General features: G+C 46.8%; 1 protein-coding gene across 1 annotated transcript in view; it reads left to right on the top strand.

The window, feature by feature from the left end:
* The window catches only part of INSC (INSC spindle orientation adaptor protein), a 128,926-nt gene extending 112,255 nt beyond the window's left edge, over positions 1 to 16,671 (top strand). The window contains exons 10-13 of the mRNA XM_017348278.3: positions 6,464 to 6,530; positions 8,873 to 9,028; positions 10,691 to 10,767; positions 16,086 to 16,671. Of these exons, the coding sequence (XP_017203767.3) occupies positions 6,464 to 6,530; positions 8,873 to 9,028; positions 10,691 to 10,767; positions 16,086 to 16,214 (429 nt within the window). The 3' untranslated portion in view covers positions 16,215 to 16,671. The remainder of the gene's footprint in view (positions 1 to 6,463; positions 6,531 to 8,872; positions 9,029 to 10,690; positions 10,768 to 16,085) is intronic.
* Positions 16,672 to 17,922: the final 1,251 nt, after the last annotated feature.

Raw genomic sequence — 17,922 nt, 5'->3', positions numbered from 1 at the left:
TCTGCCAACGATGCCAGTGCTGCATGGAGCCTCTTTGGACTTGAATCTACACCTTGTCCACCTTTGTTTGGACATCTTAACGAGAACCCTTTCACTTAATTTGTCCTACAGGAGTTCACTGGCACAGTGGTGAGGGAAGCCTGGGGCTTGGACTTGTTCACCCCTTTTGCTGATCCAGAGGAGGGAACTGTGGCCTGCAGGTGGATGTGCTCAAGCAATTTGTGGGCCCTGCGTTCTCATGACCAGGGCATATTTTCCAGGGACTGTGTTGCCTGGGGAATCCAGCAGACATGACAAAGGGAGATAGGAAGTGGGCTGTGTGTTGGTGAACTTCTGCTCTGCCCATCAAACAGTAACAACCCAGGATGGAAGAGACCTGGGCATCTTGACTAACCCACACCAACTCTTTCACTGAGAATAACTTTCTATAATCTTCAGAAATTAATTGGTTTCACTGAGATAGAGGGTGATATACATTTCCCATAGAAATATATCATCTGGTGTTTTGCTTACTTTAAAATTTTCATTTATTTATTTTCATTTTTTAAAATTTTTCCCCAGAATCCTTTTATTTAAGGAATACAAACTTCAGTCATTTCATAAGTACAACTTTAGGAACATAGTTATTCTTCCCACCATACCTGCCCTCCCACTCACACTCCCACCACTCTCCCTCCTCCCTCTCTTATTCCCATTCTTATTTTTTACTAAGATCTATTTTCAATGAACTTTATACACATGATTAACTCTATACTAAGTAAAGAGTTCAACAAATAGTATGAAAAAGAAATGTTCCTCAACAGTCGAGACAAGGGCTGTTCAAAGTCATTGTGTCTTGAAGCGTTAATTTCACTTCTATAGATCCCCTTTTAGGTGCTCTATTAGTTATCACAGTTCAGACAGAGAGAAAATTTCTGTCCACTGGTCTACATCCCAATTGCCTGCATCAGCCAGGGCTGGGCCATGCTGTAGCCAGGAGCCTGGAACTCAGTCCAGATCTCCCATGTGCACATCAGGGACCCAAATACTTGAGCCATCACCTGCTGCTGCCTCCTAGGGTATGCAGTGGCAGGAAGCTGGATGGCAAAGTGGAGGATCTGGGACTCAAACCATGCACTCTGATATGGGACATGGGCATCTCAAGTGGTGTCCTAACCACTGCCAAATGTCCACCCTGTATGGCATTTTAGAATGATCAGATTGTATTTCTACCCACCTTGATTACCACTTAGCAGGAGTTCACTTATCAGAAATGCCAACAGGGATTGTAATCTTGACTGACATCTCGAAATTCCTCCATAGTTTATAAAGCTCTGTCAAGTACATACATGGATACTTCACAAAATTCATGGAAAAATGGAATTAACATGTTTATTTTGGTGCAAAATTTTTTGGTATCCATGCTTACTCATATATGACATATATGAAAGAGTATAAACTGCTATAGGTAATACTACACTGACATTGTTAATTATAGTTAATGCAGTGATAATAGAAATCTAAATGTTCCATGTGGCAATTAAAGAGTAATTCTAATTACAGTTATATGCACTGTTGGCCTTTTTGTCCTAATTCCTACACAGCATAGAAGTAATAATAACTTTTCATTAAATCTATGTCAGATTTTCTGTGTTGTAAATTCTGTCAAATGAGAGCACCTGTCTCCATTTGGGTTTCCTGGGCACTCTTCATAGATCTTTCACATGGTTTGTTCTTCATTATGAGTTTCCTATATGACACATGAGAGGGAGTCCAGGAAGAGTCAGATCAGGATGTGATCAGGACTGACCACTGAGGTCATTCTAAGGAAGTGAGGTGGGCCTGATCGATATCTTCACATCGGTCTGTGGACAGGTGTTTCCAGAACACCTGCTCTGGGCCAGCACAGGGCGAGCCTGTTCCTCTGCATATGTGGATATCAAAAGGCTTTACCAACCTCCTTCCTACTGCACAGGATATTTTATTCTTAAAGTAATGACATGGAGAGGGGGGTTCCCCTGCTACTCTGGGTCAATTTACTAGTTGCCTCAATTTTTCTAAGACCTTTAGAGGCCAAAGGAGGAACAATTTCAAAGTGCCCCAGAAGGTAGTGGGCACCAAATTACTTGTTTGGTCAGAAGGGCTTCTCCTCCTCTGACATCTTACTTCCCTTTGGGAGGGATTTCCCACGAGCAGCACATTTGGGCAACACCAGTGCCTGGCCCCATGGATGATCCTGTCATTTTAGTTAGTGCATCTGGACATAGCCCTTCAGGGCCTGAGTCCTTTCAGACTCTGCTCCCTGGGGTCGTGTGATGTTCATTTCATTTAACACAGATTCTGAGTGCTTAGTGAAACAATAAATCATAATAGTTGTATATATTATCTTATTTTTTTTTTACAGGCAGAGTTAGTGAGAGAAAGAGACAGAGAGAAAGGTCTTCCTTCCTCTGGTTCACCCCCAAAATGGCTGCTATGGCCAGCATGCTGCGCTGATCCGAAGCCAGGAGCCAGGTGCTTCCTCCTGGTCTCCGATGCAGGTGCAGGGCCAAAGGACTTGGGCCATCCTCCACTGCCTTCCCAGGCCACAGCAGAGAGCTGGACTGGAAGAGGAGCAACCTGGACAGACCCCAGCGCCCCAACTGGGACTAGAACCCAGGGTGCCGGCACCACAGGTGGAGGATTAGCGTAGTGAGCCACGGTGCCAGCCGTATATATTATCTTATTTCTATCTCCTGTAGTAAGGCCAAATAATGGCCGTGCCAGATTCCATTTCCTACTCCTCCATACCTGTGAATAAATTATCTTATGTGTCAAAAGGGTCTTGCACATTATGATTATGTTAAGGACCTTGATATGAGAATATTATCCAGGCGAGCCCAAGGTAATCACAAAGGTTCTTTTTTTTTTTTTTTTTTTGAAAGTCAGAGGTACACACAGAGAGAAGGAGAGGCAGAGGGAGAGAAAGATGTCTTCTATCCACTGGTTCACTCCCCAGATGGCCACAACGGCTGGAGCTGCACCAATCTGAAGCCAGGAGCCAAGAGCTTCTTCTGGGTCTCTCACGTGGGTGCAGGGGCCCAAGGACTTGGGCCATCTTCTACTGCTTTCCCAGGCCACAGCAGAGAGCTGGATTGGAAGTGGAGCAGCCGGGACTTGAATTGGTGCCCTTATGGGATGCTGGCACTTCAGGCGGTGGCTTTACCCACTACTCCACAGCGCCAGACCCACAAAGATTCTTATAAGAGGGGGACAGAAGGGTCAGAGTCAGAGAGCAAGATACAGTTAAGGAAGCAGTGGTGAGAGCAAGGTGAAGCTAAGAGCTGAGGAATGTAAGTAGTCTCTAGAAGCTGGAAAAGGCAAGGACTTAGGTTCCGCTGGAGCCTCCAGTAGGAATGAAGTCCCATGAACCACTTGATGTCAGCTCCCTAATACCCATTTAGGACTTCTGACCACCAGAATTGCAAGATAAAGATGTGTGGTTTTAAGGCACTATTTTGTGGAAATTTGTTATGTATAGCAGCAACAGGAAACTGACACACCTTCATTAACCAAGACATGGAAGGTAGATAATGTGGCCAAAGCCCTACAGGAAATAAGTGAAGCGAGTGTTTGAACTGAGGCTGATCTGGTTGACTAGCCCTATACCACACTACCTCTCACCTAGCATCTCTCCCATTGATGATATCCTCTGTGTTCACCAAATAGCTGCAGGGGAAACAGTGTCATTCCCCTCATGGGAAATAGGAGCTAATTGACATCATCAGCTAGTATTGAACTAGCCTGGACCAGGGAAAGCTGCCTGCCTGACTCTGCTTGCTGTTCCCTGACAGTGCTGCTGTCCTGCATGCAGCCGGGTAAACCAGTTGTCTCTAAAATCTCAGCCGTGGAGTTGGCTCTGAGAAGAGGCATTGACCTCTTTCCCCTCCACATCACGGTACACATAAAGATGTTGCATAAGGGGGACTCAAAGCAGATCATAATTGGCATTTATTCAAATTGTGCTTAATTGAATACTTCATCTGCACCTCAGAAAACCACATGGGGTATAGGCTCTGTAAAGAGGAAGTAATTTTCATTAACGGGATCTAAATTAGTCTGACACAAAGACCTACCTGTGCCTGTGACACAGCTAATAATTGCCATGTAATGAACCCGTTGCTGCAGACAAAAGTTTCTCTTCTCTCCCTTCTTCCCTTCCTTCCATCCTTCCTCCCTTCTTCCCTTCCTTCCTTCCATCCTTCCTTCCATTCTTCCTCCCTTCCTCCCTCCTTCCCTCCCTCCCTCCCTCCCTCTCTCCCCCCTCCCCCCTCCTCCCTCCTGCCCTTCCTCCATGAGCCTAGATATCATGCAGGTGTCTTTGTTCAGATAGGCCAGGCTGATGATACCTGCTGCAGTAACAGCCCAGAGGAAACCAAATGAACTCCGATCTGTCACTAACTTGACTTATTTCTCCTCTCTTGCAAGATTGCATTTTATGCCTCTTGGGAATCTTGCATTTTTTGACTGTGTCTTTGACTAAACTTTGGTCTGAAAGCCTTGTATATCAGTCCTATAGAAGTCCACAGAAGGATGGGTTTTGTCTTTGTCTAACTCCTTTTACTGACTATAAGCACTCATAGTCCTGAAAGAGGAGAAAAAGAGCTTCTAAGAACTAAACCTCTATTAATTCATTATCTTCTGAAACACAAATTGTGAGTTTGTCACTTCCATTTTAAAACATCCAGTGTTGCACGGTTGCTTTCAGGAAAGTTTCCAGGTCTTTTTCCTGTCTCTGCCCCGGCTACCCATTGCAGTCATGCTTCCCCATCCAGATCCCTGGCCAAGTCTGAGATGGAAGGGGCCGCTGACACATACAAATGCCACAGTAGCTTAGGAATGCAGTCTCCTTCTTCAGTATGCATTTAGAGAAGGGGTAAGCAGACATTCTATTGAGATGGCAAATTTTTCTTAAGTTTCTGCATAAAAGAAGAGATTTTATGTGCATCGATTATCCAGAATAATGGACGTATTCATCATTCTTAGTAGAGATCATGTTGCTGCCCAGTTTCAGAATTGAAGCTGCCTAGCTTGTCCTCAGAAGACTGCAAATCACTGTCCTAGATTTGGGGGCACTGCCTCTGCTTAGATTGTGCCAGACACTCTGAAGAAACACTTAAAGACAGATAGAACATCCAGCAGGTATTGTGGCATAGCAAAGCAAACCATTGCTTACAACCCTGGCATCCCATATCAGAGCACTGGTTTCAGTCCCGGCTGCCCTGCTTCGGATCAAGCTTCCTGCTAATGAGCCTGGGGAAGCAGTGGGACTTGGCTCGAGTGCTGGGACCCTTGCCACCCATGTGGGGGACCAGGATGGAGCTCCAGGATCTTAGATTTGGCCTGGCCCAGCCCTGGCTGTTGTGGCCATTTGAGGAGTTTCTCTCTCTCTCCTCCCTCTCTCTCCCTCTCTCTCTCGCTTTCTGTCACTCTTCTTTTCAAATAAATAAAATGAATCCGAAAGAGAGAGAGAGTGAGAGAGGAGAGACTGACTCGTACCTTGGAGAAGGGTTTTTCTTTTACTTAACTATTTATTTTAATTAGCACTTCAGAGTGCTGTCTGCTTCCTGAGAGTGAGTGAATTTTCAGTTCGCTGGTTATGCCAGTAGTGTCTGAGTTAATAGATATTACATTTCTAATATATTCCAGTGATGTTTGGGAACCTTGATGTTTGGGGTCCCTGGAATAGGTCCTTTATTGGCCCATTAATTCAATTTTGTGTTCTCTTGACTATGCCGGGGAGTTCAAGGAAAGAGGATTGCAGCTCATGAAGATCATGAAGTTGTAATCACAGCTCCAGTCCACCTGGTGTCAGTGCCCCTTTCCTATAGGCAGAACCCACCCTCCTGTGGACTTCTGTAGGATGACATACAAGGCTTTCAGACCACAGGCCTGTCAAGCAGAGCGAGTGTGAACTTCCTCATCAGATTCCAGGCAACATCTGATGCTTGGAGTGTAGTGCTCTACTTTGACCTTACTCTCCATTCACTTCAGGTTGAGAGTAGGTGGGAGACAGTGTCATGGAGAAGTGGAGATGGGGGAACCCAATCCAGGGCAGGTGCTAGCTGTCACAAGGATGAGCCAGCACAGAAGAGTTAGAGGGGCCAGGAACCTGCCCATCCTGTCTGTATTTCAAGGTCTGGGATCAGAGGGGCCATGCAGAAAAATGGCGGGGCCCCTGTGTCACCTGTGTCACTGTTCTCTCCATTGGGTCCTGGGGTCCTTGAGGGACATCTCAGGACCATTTGCTGGTGAATGGACATTGGTCACTGGGGTAACACATCTTGGTGGCAGGAGCCCATGAGGATGGAAGGAGGAGTGGCCAGGGGGACAGTAAGGAGTCATGGGATGAAGGGATGCTTTGAGCCCCTGACTGACCACCTGTGGAGAGCTCCATTTGGATCAGTGATGCATATTTTCTTAGTTTCCCAATTTTCTTTTCCAGATTGTGACCATCTTGGCAAACATGTCCGTCCTGGAGCAGTGTGCCTCTGACATCATTCAGGAAAATGGTGTGTCTGCAGCAGTGTGCGTGCTTTATGGGTCATCTGGGTATAGGGAGCCACATGCCTTCATGCTGATAGGAATGTTTATGCATAGGTATAGGTGCATAAATACCCATGTCTCCACATTTGCACAAACATAAGTGTGTATGCAGCAGGGTCAATATGTAAATGTTTGCTTGCTTTCCTGCAGCTGAAAGTCTAGTGAGAGACAATGAACAAGAAGATAGAGAATGTCATATGGTGATAGTACCATAGGGAGAAGAAGGCAGGGAGGGGGTGGGGTAGCCCCAGGGTAAGGGGCTATGGGTGGTGGTGAGGAGAAGGTAGGTATTAGGATCCCAGAGTACACATATTTTTCAGAGGGGATGCATTCCAACTTTAAATCGTTTCCATCTTACTGGATTTACCCCCAGGAGAAAACTAAAGTGCCTGGGAAGGGGTGAGGGTGGGTGTCAGGTCGTCGGAATGCCTTGAGCCTGCAGTGAGAGCACGTCTGCGCCCACTGGCTCCCCTGTTCTGCTCTGTGCTGAGTGTGTCCCTAAGATCCAGTGGAGGTGGGGCCAGGTTTCATTGCCCTGGAAGCTGATCTGAGCAACCTCTGCTGGAGGACAAGGTGACTGCCTTGCAGCTGGGAACAGGAAGCGCCGAGGGCTTCCTGGGACAGATAATAAGGGAACAATTAGCAACTGGTTGGAAACCAGAGACGCTAATGAGGCTGAGTTAGCTGGGAGCCTTGGTGACTGCCTTTGCTAGTGGTAAGCCCAGCCTGCCTTGCTGCCTTAGCAAACGTACCCTTGCCCATCCCCCATGGCTCTGTGTCTAATTGAAAGGCATCATTTTGTGTTAATTTTGTGTGATTGAGCTAATAATGAGAAATTTTGCTGAGCCAGCTGAGGCCTAGAGGCTGAGAGGGATCATCTGTGCCCTGTTCTGTCAGTGGCAGGTTCAAGTGGTCAGTGGGAACGTGTCTCCCCAGGCCCATGAATTTGAGATTGCAATGGCTGGCGTCTGTAGATGGTTTTGTGGTTTATGAAGGGCTGCTGGCTGACTCTGCCAGTAGTTCCTGAGATGGCCATGTGCCCAGCACTGTGCTTAACAAGCACACACAGAGATAAATATGTACCTGCCTTTGTCCTGGAGAATCTCACAGCCTGGAAGGAGAGCCCAAGCTGACAAAAGTGACAGCAAGACAAAAGTGTGACATCCACAGTACAGTAATGCCATGGAGAGAGAGTGGTAGAGCAGAGACCATATGGCTCTGTTATTTACCGTGTGACCTCATTGTTTTCCCATCTATAAAATGGGAATAGCAGCAGGCCCTACCTCCTAGGGAAGATGTGAGGACTGATGTGTGTTAAAAGAGTTTCTGGCACAGAATTAGCACTGGGCCAAGTCTGCATGCTCTTCCAGGGGTCAGTGGCCATCTCCAGGTTTTAAGTGAAGACTGTCTGATAAGGGGGCTACTTACAAAAGTGAGGCAGGATTTGGGCAGTTGGCAATGGTGGTGATGCAATGAGGGGCCAGTGGAAGACAGTAGGAGTCCTTCTGGACTTTGAGAGCCCATGGTTTAAGTCACAGGTTGCATGAAAAAGGTGGGTTTTTGCCACAAAGCTGCAGAGCAGGAGCTATTCCAATGAAGGCTAGGATGGAGAGGGGCATCTCCTGCAGAGAGGGTGGGCGAAGGCAGGCAGGCAGGCAGGCGTGCCTGTGGGTACGCTGGTTTGTAGAACAATCAGAAGATGGGTCTGGTTTCTGGGGAAGGCTTCTGAGCCATCTAAGGGCCTAAGCCACCTGTTCTGACCACTCCACCTCTTCTAGTGCTTGAGTCTACTCTAAAACACTTCATCTAGTGAATGTCCAGTCTAGGTTTAGGTCGCTTTCTGTCAGGGGACTTAGCACCCTTGGACCTGTCTCAGATGCAAGCAGCATCAGAGGTTGAAGAAGTGATGGGAGTAACCAGTTACTGGAGTTCCAACACCTGCTCCCCACTTACTAAGTGGCTGTGGGTGAGACAGTTCACCTCTCTCTGGGCGTCGAAGTAGAATCATAACAGTACTAGTTCATGAGACTACTGGGAGGTTTTAGAGGATTGTGCATTTACTGTGCATTTAGCACAGCGCTAGGCATGTAGCAAAAACTCTCAAAGGGTTAGGAAAAATCAATATGTGCTCTCCATGTCCCCTCCAAGTATAGTGACTTGTTACCTGAAACCAGGGACACCCCCAGGGAGTGGAAGGAGGAGAGGAGGTGCCTTATTCCGCTTGTTCCCTGACAGTTTCTGTTTGAGCCCTGCAGCCTTCTGCCAGCTTGGCCCTGCGGGTACCAAGTGTTCATTGCTTCCTGCCTAGGGGTTCAGCTCATCATGGGCATGCTGTCTGAAAAGCCAAGGTCTGGGACCCCCGCCGAAGTGGCAGCCTGTGAGCGAGTCCAGCAGAAAGCAGCGGTGACCCTGGCCCGGCTCAGCAGAGACCCAGAGGTGGCCCGGGAAGCTGTGCGTCTCAGCTGTGAGTGGTGTGGGCTGTGGCTGGAGTGATTGTGTGCTGGCAACAGTGGACATGGGCAGGGGCTGGCTGGGGCGCTGGGAAAGGCTGTGCCAGAGCCTCAGGGCACAGCACCTAGAGGGAGGAACCCAGAGAAGTAAGCTGGCTGTGATGATTACTCACCTGTGGAGTCCCTGGGCCCCGTACTTCCATTCACTGTTCATTTATACATGTATGCAATTATTCGCTTACTAATTCATTTCCTTGCTTATTCATTTGCTCATTAATTTGTCCTTTTGTTCATTCATCACTTCATTTCTTCACTATTTTTTAAAATATTTTTATTTATTTATCTGACAGGTAGAGTTACAGACAGAGAGAGACAGAGAAAGGTCTTCCCTCCACTGGTTCATTTCCCAGATGGCTGCAATGGCCGGACCTGGGCTGATCCAAAGCCAGGAGCCAGGTGCTTCTTCCTGGTCTCCCATGTGGATGCAGGGGCCCAAGGACTTGTGCCATCCTCCACTGCTATTCCAGGCCTCAGCAGAGAGCTGGACTGGAAGAGGAGCAGCTGGGACTAGAACCGGCACCCACACGGGATGCCCGCACAGCGAGTGGAGAATTAACCCAGTGTGCCACAGTGTCAGCCCCCATTTCTTCACTGTTAACTCATTCATTAAGTCACTCATTCATTTACTTAGTCACTTATTTACACGACAAATATTTACAGCTCACTCGCTCTATGCTAAGCTCTGACTGCTGGTTGTGAAACATTAGATATAATTTTGTCCTGACCCCAGGGACGTACAGCCTCATGGGGGTGAGAGATATGAGGAGATATGCACTTGGCTACAGGAGCAGTGCTCAGAGAGCGTGCATGGCAAATTAGGCAGACAGGAGAAGGAGCGCATGCGTATCTCCATGAGTCAAGAGGTTTTAGCCAGGAGGTGAATCATTGGGGAGTCATTCTGGTGTGAATGCTGAGGAGGGGCACTCTAAGTGGAGGCAGGGAAAGGCCCAGTAGTGTCACCAAACATGGAGGTACCCTGAGAGAGAGAAGGAGGTACCTGGGGCAGCGGAGGGTTCCTGCTTTAGAGAGATCGGATGCAGGAAAAACACGCAGATGCTGTCTGCATACCTTTTGCTATGATCTTATGCTTTCTTAAATAGTTTAAATCTGTGTTGAAAATCACTTATTTAACTTTCATAAAGTTCTAGGAAGCATGGTTAGAATCTGTAGTTTTCAATAATTTTAGCCACAGTAGATTTTCTGATCGAAACATGCAATTGTGGAAAAAAATGTAATGTTGGCTGGGGAGTTCCTCTGGTAAAGACATAAAGGCCAGAGCCAGCACTGCTCAAGTCGGAAGTGCTCAAACAGGAAGTTGCATTCTCAGAGATGGGCGGGGCCTGTGCAGCTGCTGTAGCTGGGGCTGCGGGGCTGCTGGGCTGCTGGGCTGCTCGTGCTGGCTGCGCTGTGCCACTCCTGTTGGTCAGCAGAAAATTGCCGCAGACTCCTGGGGGTGGGCTCAGTCCCCTTCTGCAGCAGGCTGGAGCCCTCCCGGTGAGCCTCCTGTGTGTGCAGGGCCCGTGTGTGGCGTGGGTATGCAGAGAGCCAGCGCTTCTGTGTCAGTCTGGCCTGGTCTTCGCATCCTGAGCCTGAGTCTCTCCCTGGCTCTTCCGCAGGTATGTCCCGTCTCATCGAGCTCTGCAGGTCCCCGTCGGAGAGGAACAGCAGTGACGCTGTGCTGGTGGCCTGCCTGGTAAGTTCTTCCCCCAGCCGTTTCATGGGCCCATGAGAGTGCAGACAAGGGGCCTGGAGAGCTGCATATGCAGGGTGAGCCAGTGAAATCTCTCTTCCGTTCAACTTTTCTCTTTGAAATGGTGATAATTATCATCCTTGTTTCGCTCAGTTCACAAAATTGTGATGAAAATTAAGTGAGGTATGTATGAAAGATAGGGCCTGAGCAACTGGCCCCCATCCTATTATCACAGTTTTAGTAACCATGAACTTTTTAGATTCTGGAAACAGAGATCAAACCAGAGCAGCAGGTAGGTGGAATGCTAGGTGGTGGTATGGTTGTGATGGTTCCTGCAGAACCGGGGAGCTAGCATATGGTATCTCCTTTCTACCGCCAAGTGGACCTGGTGAGAAAAGCCTCCCTCTACCCCTCTGCTGGGCTCCTCCTTTGTGGAATAGGAAAGGAGGGAACATGACCAGACAGCAGCCAGCTACCAGGGTCTTCACCTTGAACCCAAGAAAATGCATCCTGGGAAGTCCCCTCTCAGCCGCTTGCCGCTGAGGTGCTACCGTGAAAGAATCAGCGGTACCAGGTGGGGAGCATGCTTGTTCACACGTTCCTCCCTGGATACCATGAGAGCCATTGTTTCATCACAGCGATGGGACTTCCAGAAGACAGTGGCAAATCATTGGTCCTCAAGAACACAAAGGTGGAGCCACTTAAGGAGTTAAGGATCCTGCAAGCCATTTCAGAGTTATCTTCTTCCCCATCATATTTCTATCAAGAGCATCTCATTTCTGGGTGTTCCTAGTGTGTGCTGTGTGGTTGTAGAAATGGCAGGGCATTGCAGTCAGACCTGCCCTGGTCTTACCACCGGTGAGCCATGTGACAGTGCGGAAGTCATTAAGTGCTACAAATTTCATTCAGTAAATATTGACTGGATGAGTGTATGTGCTGTTAGCTTTTCTAGGCTCTGAGGACACAGCTGTTGGGGGAAACATGAGATAATCTCAACTCTCCTGAAGCTTTTACTTTGGGTCACACAAGCAACCTGAACTCTTTGTACCTTTGGCAGTCTGGTGAAGCTAATGGATCCCTTTCAGAACATTTAAAAAATTTATTTCCATTTTATTTGTAAGGCAAGGGAAGGGGTGGAGATGAAGATTTTCCATTTTCTGGTTCACTCTCCAAATACCTGCAGCAACCAGGGCTAAGCCAGGTCAAAGCCAGGAGCCCAGAATTGTATTCCATATGGGTGGCAGGGACACAACTACTTGGGCCTCTCACTGCCTGCTGCCTCTCAGGGTATGATGAGCAGGAAGGAAGCTGGAATCACAAGCAGAGCCAGGACTTGAGCCCACATTCTCCGGTATGGGTTGCAGGTGTCCCCATTGGCAACCTAACTGTTGTGTCAAGTCCTCACCCCAGAATATTGTTTTAAATGCATAAACTGTGTAGAACTAAGAAAGAAACCAAATATATTAAAATATTTAACCATATGATATATGTGCTTTTCAATCAACACATTAAGTCAGATCTAGTAGTGGGTCTAATAAGCATTGTAGTCTTGACTACCAATTGCCATGAATGCTACTTGGAGGTGTTTTAAGCCGTGGGATATGAAAATATCTGATTTTTACTGGTTTGTTCTACATTCGCAACAGAAGGAAACACTAAGTTTCACTGACAGTTTGGAAATAAGGATGTAACTCTTATGCAGGTTCACGGACTCTCTTAATTCTGCCCCAACTAACGAGCAAAATAGGGGGAAATCAACAGCTGATGAAGATGAAATGACAGCCCCAGCTGTGATTGTCCTCACAGCTTCAGCCACTGGTGACTGCCTGAGTCTGAAATGTTGCTAGCATTGAAAACACTTTGGTAGTCATAAAGCCCCATTTAGATATGATGGCTTATTATGACAATTGTCATTTTTACTATTCACTTGAAGGAGAGCACACAGCGGGCTTGGCTACTGTGTGTAAGTCTACAATGACTTTCAGGTGGAAAGGGAACTGTATTTGTTCTTGTGAATGAGTCGGTAGATGCTATGGAGAGCTTCTTCCTCCCTAATCCACCCTCCGTGTGACTGCTGAGTTAATTTTCCTAATGGCAGTTTATAATCATGACACTTCCATGAACCCTGCCATGGTTGCCCATTATCTGTGGGCCCTTGTTCAGCCCTTGACAGTGTAGTCCTAACCCAATCTTGGGGTCCGGAGATCTGTGGCTTCTAGGCCCTGTTCAGCTTGGCCAAGCCTGAACCATGCCTTACCCTTGCCCCAGGTAAGTGCCCTCCCCACAACTGTTAGTTCAAGCCCTGCCATCATTCTGGGCTCTGATCTGAATGCCTCTTCCACATCAAGTTTCCCAGGAGCTGTCTGTGGTGCAAAGACAATGAGCATACCGAAGTTCCCTGGCTTCCCTCCCTGGATTTGTTGCACCTTGTCTGATACAGGTTGTGTTAACCATGTTCCCTGTGATGTGAGGGGAAGCTCTTAGAATTCAAACAGGCCTGCCTGCCTCTTGGAGTCTGGAATTTAGGGCCACATTATCTTGTTTCCAGCCACAGTTTTTCTCTTCTGGTCATCTGTGGCCCTGGTCTCACTATATTGACCCATGGGGAAGCATTATTTCTCCCTTTGGCCTGGGAAGCTTCCTTAGGACAAGGGCCCTTAGTTAGCTCTTAGTATTTCTATAGGATCTTGAGCTTGGTGCCTGCCTGTTTATTGCCTCAGTTTGGGACTGGCCGACTTGTCTACTTACCTGCAGCCCCCAGTGATGGTGGGTATTTGTGGCTTGGCTTCAGAAGGGCTGCAATGTCTGGGTACGATGCCCAGCTGGTGACATGGGTTCCACTAGGAGCCCTGCCTGGCAGACAGAGTTGGAAGCTACCCTTCCTGCTCCTCCCCATAGCTTTTTTTCCAGCCCCAAAGACCTCTGTTCAGGTGGAGGGAGGAAATTTCCATTACCATCTCCGCGTCTGGCAAGGTGGCGCCGAAGATCACCTCTCACAGACAGAATTGATTTTTCCTTAATGAAGCAGCTGTCAGTGGGCTGCTGGGCTTGGTTCATCCCTGGGTGTTTTCAGGCCGTCTGGGAAGGAGGCTCTGGGAGGATGGGCTATCCACACTCCCAGGGAGGCAGAGGCTGAGAAAGGCCAGGGAAGGGCGCGGGGTCCTCTGAGAGTGGTGCACACTGAGGAGTGGGTGCTCTGTGCTGTGTGGGGTTCAGGTCTGGCTGACTTTCTGGGGACCCTGGAGAAAAGAGGATCTGTTCTTTTTTTCTCTTTTTTTTTTTTTTATTATTATTATTCCTTTTTCCCTCTTCCCAAGGGTTGTCTTCCTTTTTTTTTTTTTTTTTTTTTTTTTTTGACAGGCAGAGTTAGACAGTGAGAGAGAGAGAGAGAGAGAGAGAAAGGTCTTCCTTCCATTGGTTCACCCCACAAATGGCTGCTATGGTCGGTGCTGCCCTGATCTGAAGCCAGGAGCCAGGTGCTTCTCCTGGTCTCCCATGTGGGTGCAGGACCCAAGTACTTGGGCCATCCTCCACTGCCCTCCCTGGCCAGAGCAGAGAGCTGGACTAGAAGAGGAACAACCGGGACAGACCCCGGCGCCCCAACCAGGACTAGAACCTGGTGTGCCAGCGCTGCAGGTGGAGGATTAGCCTAGTGAGCCGCGGTGCCAGCCCCATCTTCCTCTTTTTGTCCCCCTCACCCATCATCCCCTTGGCCCCCTCGACTTCCTTTTCCTCTCTTCCCCCTCCCCTCCTCCTCCCTGTCTCCTGTCCCTCTCCCAGCAAAGGCACTTTCCCTTTGTCACTATTTTCTTTGCTGTCTCCATCACAATTCATGCCTGGTGTCTTTTTCTTTACCAAGTTCATTTCTGTGCATTTACTTTCTGCTCTGTTTCTCTGTTGCCTCTTTTTCTTTGTCTCTTTGCTATCATCTTATGCAACCTGCTTTCTGTTTATTTCCTTGTCTCTCTTTGTCCCCTCTCCCTCTTGCTTTATTTTTACCTCTAATGATGCAGAATGCCCCAGGGCCTCCTATCCTCACATGCAAAATGATTCCCCAATTCCATCCCTACTGGGTATTCCTTCCATTTGGAGCCCCAAGAGGGGTCAAAAGTGCTATGGAGCTCAGCCCTTGGGGTAAATTACATCCTAGGAGAAGCAGGCAGACTGAGTAAAGCCAGCCTTGGGGAGTCACCTCTGTGCCGCCAGTATCTCAGATCTGCTCATGTGTACAGAGGCACACATTCCTTATACTTAATCTGCCATAGACATGCCAGCACTGTGACTTCATCAGTCGGCTCAAACCATTGTCTCCTTTCTTTCTTGGCCCTTGGTCAGATTCCTCAGCAACAGGCTACTTGCCATGTCTAGGTAATGAACTCTACTCCTGCCTTGTTCGGTATAACAGAGTTCTTAGGCTGCAGCATCCTACCTGTGTGTGTAGGTCAGAAGGTCCTGAAGTAAGATTGCTGAGTGATCTTGAGGAAGGCTGCTTTTCCTGTCGGAGCCTCGATTCTCTTGTTTCCAAAGTGAGTTGCAGAATGGTGTAGGGAATGAACGGACTATTGTGTGTGGATATTCAGTAAGTATTGGCATGCCTTCCTTCTTTGCTTCTTCTGCCATTCTGGGTACTACCTCGACTCTCTGCTTTTCCAGGAGTGAGTGAGGAGGGGTGCCTTGTACCTTCAATGTGCTTGTTTAGGAAGAGGGAAAGATGTAATATTCGTGGAGAACTTAGGATGCCGTGTTTCAGTCAATATAAGCAGGTCAAGGAAGGCACGTGGGTCACATTTACAGTTTCAGGTTGCTCTCTCAGCTTTAAAGCAGTTTATATGTTCATTTCTTTTCAGCAAAAATGTATTAAAGCCATGGTGAACACTGTGGTGCCAGCTGTAGATTGGATGGGGGAGAGAAATATAAAACAGGATTTCTACCCTTGGTGAGCTCAGACTCCAGTGTAGGAGAGAAACACCAGAAGCCAGTTCTATTCCTGTGTGAGAAGCTTGAGGTCAGCGCAGGAACTCTGAGTATACAGCAGATGGTCAGACTGTCTCTGCAGCAAGGCCATTATTATCAGTCGTTAAGACAGTTCCAGATGAAATGTGTCACAGTAAGCAAGGTGCAGGTGAAACCGGGTGACCATGCGATAAAACTGCCATGGTGTCCAGGTGGCCAAAATGATCACTGAGTTTCCTGGAGGTCCACATAGTGAGCAGCTCAAATGATCTGGTGAGTACACTGTTCCTGAAACGCACCTCTCCGTGTGGCGGAAGGAAATCGTTGCCCTGGAGCCTGGCTCAGTCATCTTTCTGTTTCCTCCCCAGGCTGCTCTGCGTCAGTTGGCTGGGGTCTGCCCTGAAGGCCTCCAGGACTCTGACTTCCAGCAGCTGGTCCAGCCCCGGCTTGTGGATTCCTTCTTACTCTGCAGCAACATGGAGGAGAGTTTTGTGTAGCGCCTGTTGGAGAGGAAAGCCGCGGACCCCACTCATGCCCTCTCTGAATACACACTGTGGACGCACCTGAGTACACGCCAGCTCTCCTCACCTCCTTATTTATACTTAATTTATTTTTTACATGAAATAGGGAGTAATATGTTATACAACATCATCTAACAGTCTGTGGTCCTTGGAATCTTTTTTGTTTTTATTTTTTGACTTCTGTGGCTTTTCAGTTGCAGATGTTGAAATGCATAATGGTTTATATGACAGATTGTCATGAGCGATTTCACTTCATCTTGTTTTTTCTACTCTCACTTATCATTTTTTAAAACTTTTGGAAACAGAGTATTTTAACTGTCCAGAAATTTTTTAAAAGTTGAATTCACTCTTTCCAAAAATGTAAGATGAATTTCATAGTTGGACAGAATATTGGAAGGAAAGTTTGTTCTTTAATAAATAGAATCATGCAAAATGTGTTTTGGATTTTCTGATTAAATTGTGTCTTAAACTAAATTCTTATTTCCCAAGGTTTCATACCACAAAAATGTTTCCAACTATGAAAACTGCGTAGAGTTGTCTTGTTTTCATAGGTACATTAATGCATCAAGTTCTGAGTGATTTAATAAGAAATCACAATGACTTTCAAAAATATTTCCAAAGACACCAGAATCTCAGCTTCCTTTGGCCTCTCCTCTGCTCTTGTGTGATCTCCTGTTCACCTGCTGGTGAATAGAATCCTAAGATGAAGGGTTTTTTTGAGTGATTCCTCTTCAAAAGGATGCTTGAAAGCAGTGATATCCTACAGCTGACTCATACTGGCCTTCAAGGAATAGCTGAGAGAATCTCTCCCAACTGAACATTCAATGATCTCACGTTAGCTAGCTGGAAATTGGCCTTGGTGGGAGAATTTATACTACCGAAATTGGCAGATGCAAAAGTCAGAGCTTTTGATTGTTTTCACAAAACATCTCTGAATCTTTCTGAAAGTTTTAATGCTATCATATTGTGATGTGATCTTTATATAACTCCAGAAACATTTCTTGAATTCCCAAATACCAGTGTGTGTTAACCTAATGTGTCACATCCTGGTCTTAGCATCTAAAATGTAGTATTTCATTTATTTTTCACAATAATCACACGATCATCAGTATATCCAGATGTATTATGACATGATGATATTAATAAATCACCCATCGATAATAGCTAGTAAGTGGTGCTGGGATCTGATTTGAACCTGACAGCATCTATTACCAGAGCCTTTTCTGATGTCCTATGCTGAATATAAAGATAGTGTCTATATTCTCCCACCTGAAGTAATATGGGTGAAAAGGATAAAAACACGGTATAATGCTTCCATGTTCCAAACACCTATTCCATATCTTTGTATATGTTAACTCATGAATATACATCAAAATGTATTTCAGTATATTGTTTATTCAATTCTTCCACATGTGTAGTAGCTACCATTCTTGTCTTATGTACAAGGAAACACAGAAAACTAACTTTATAGATGAGACAGTGAAGCTGAAGTAGCAAGAAAATGGTAGACCCTGGATTCAAATCAAGGTCTTCTAAGTACTTATATAAAGCTCTTGCTTTTAGTAATAGTGTCTTACATAACTTACTGAGTTAGACTGTCCAGATGATGTAAGTTGTTGTCATTGTTATTGCTTTCATCATTTTGGTCATCATCTCCAATTTGGAAATGGCACTATGGATGATC

The sequence above is a fragment of the Oryctolagus cuniculus genome, chromosome 1 (assembly GCF_964237555.1).
Source record: "Oryctolagus cuniculus chromosome 1, mOryCun1.1, whole genome shotgun sequence".
In the NCBI taxonomy this organism is placed as follows: domain Eukaryota; kingdom Metazoa; phylum Chordata; class Mammalia; order Lagomorpha; family Leporidae; genus Oryctolagus; species Oryctolagus cuniculus.
The sequence above is the reverse complement of the archived record's forward strand: the minus strand, read 5'-3'. Positions and strand labels throughout refer to the sequence as shown.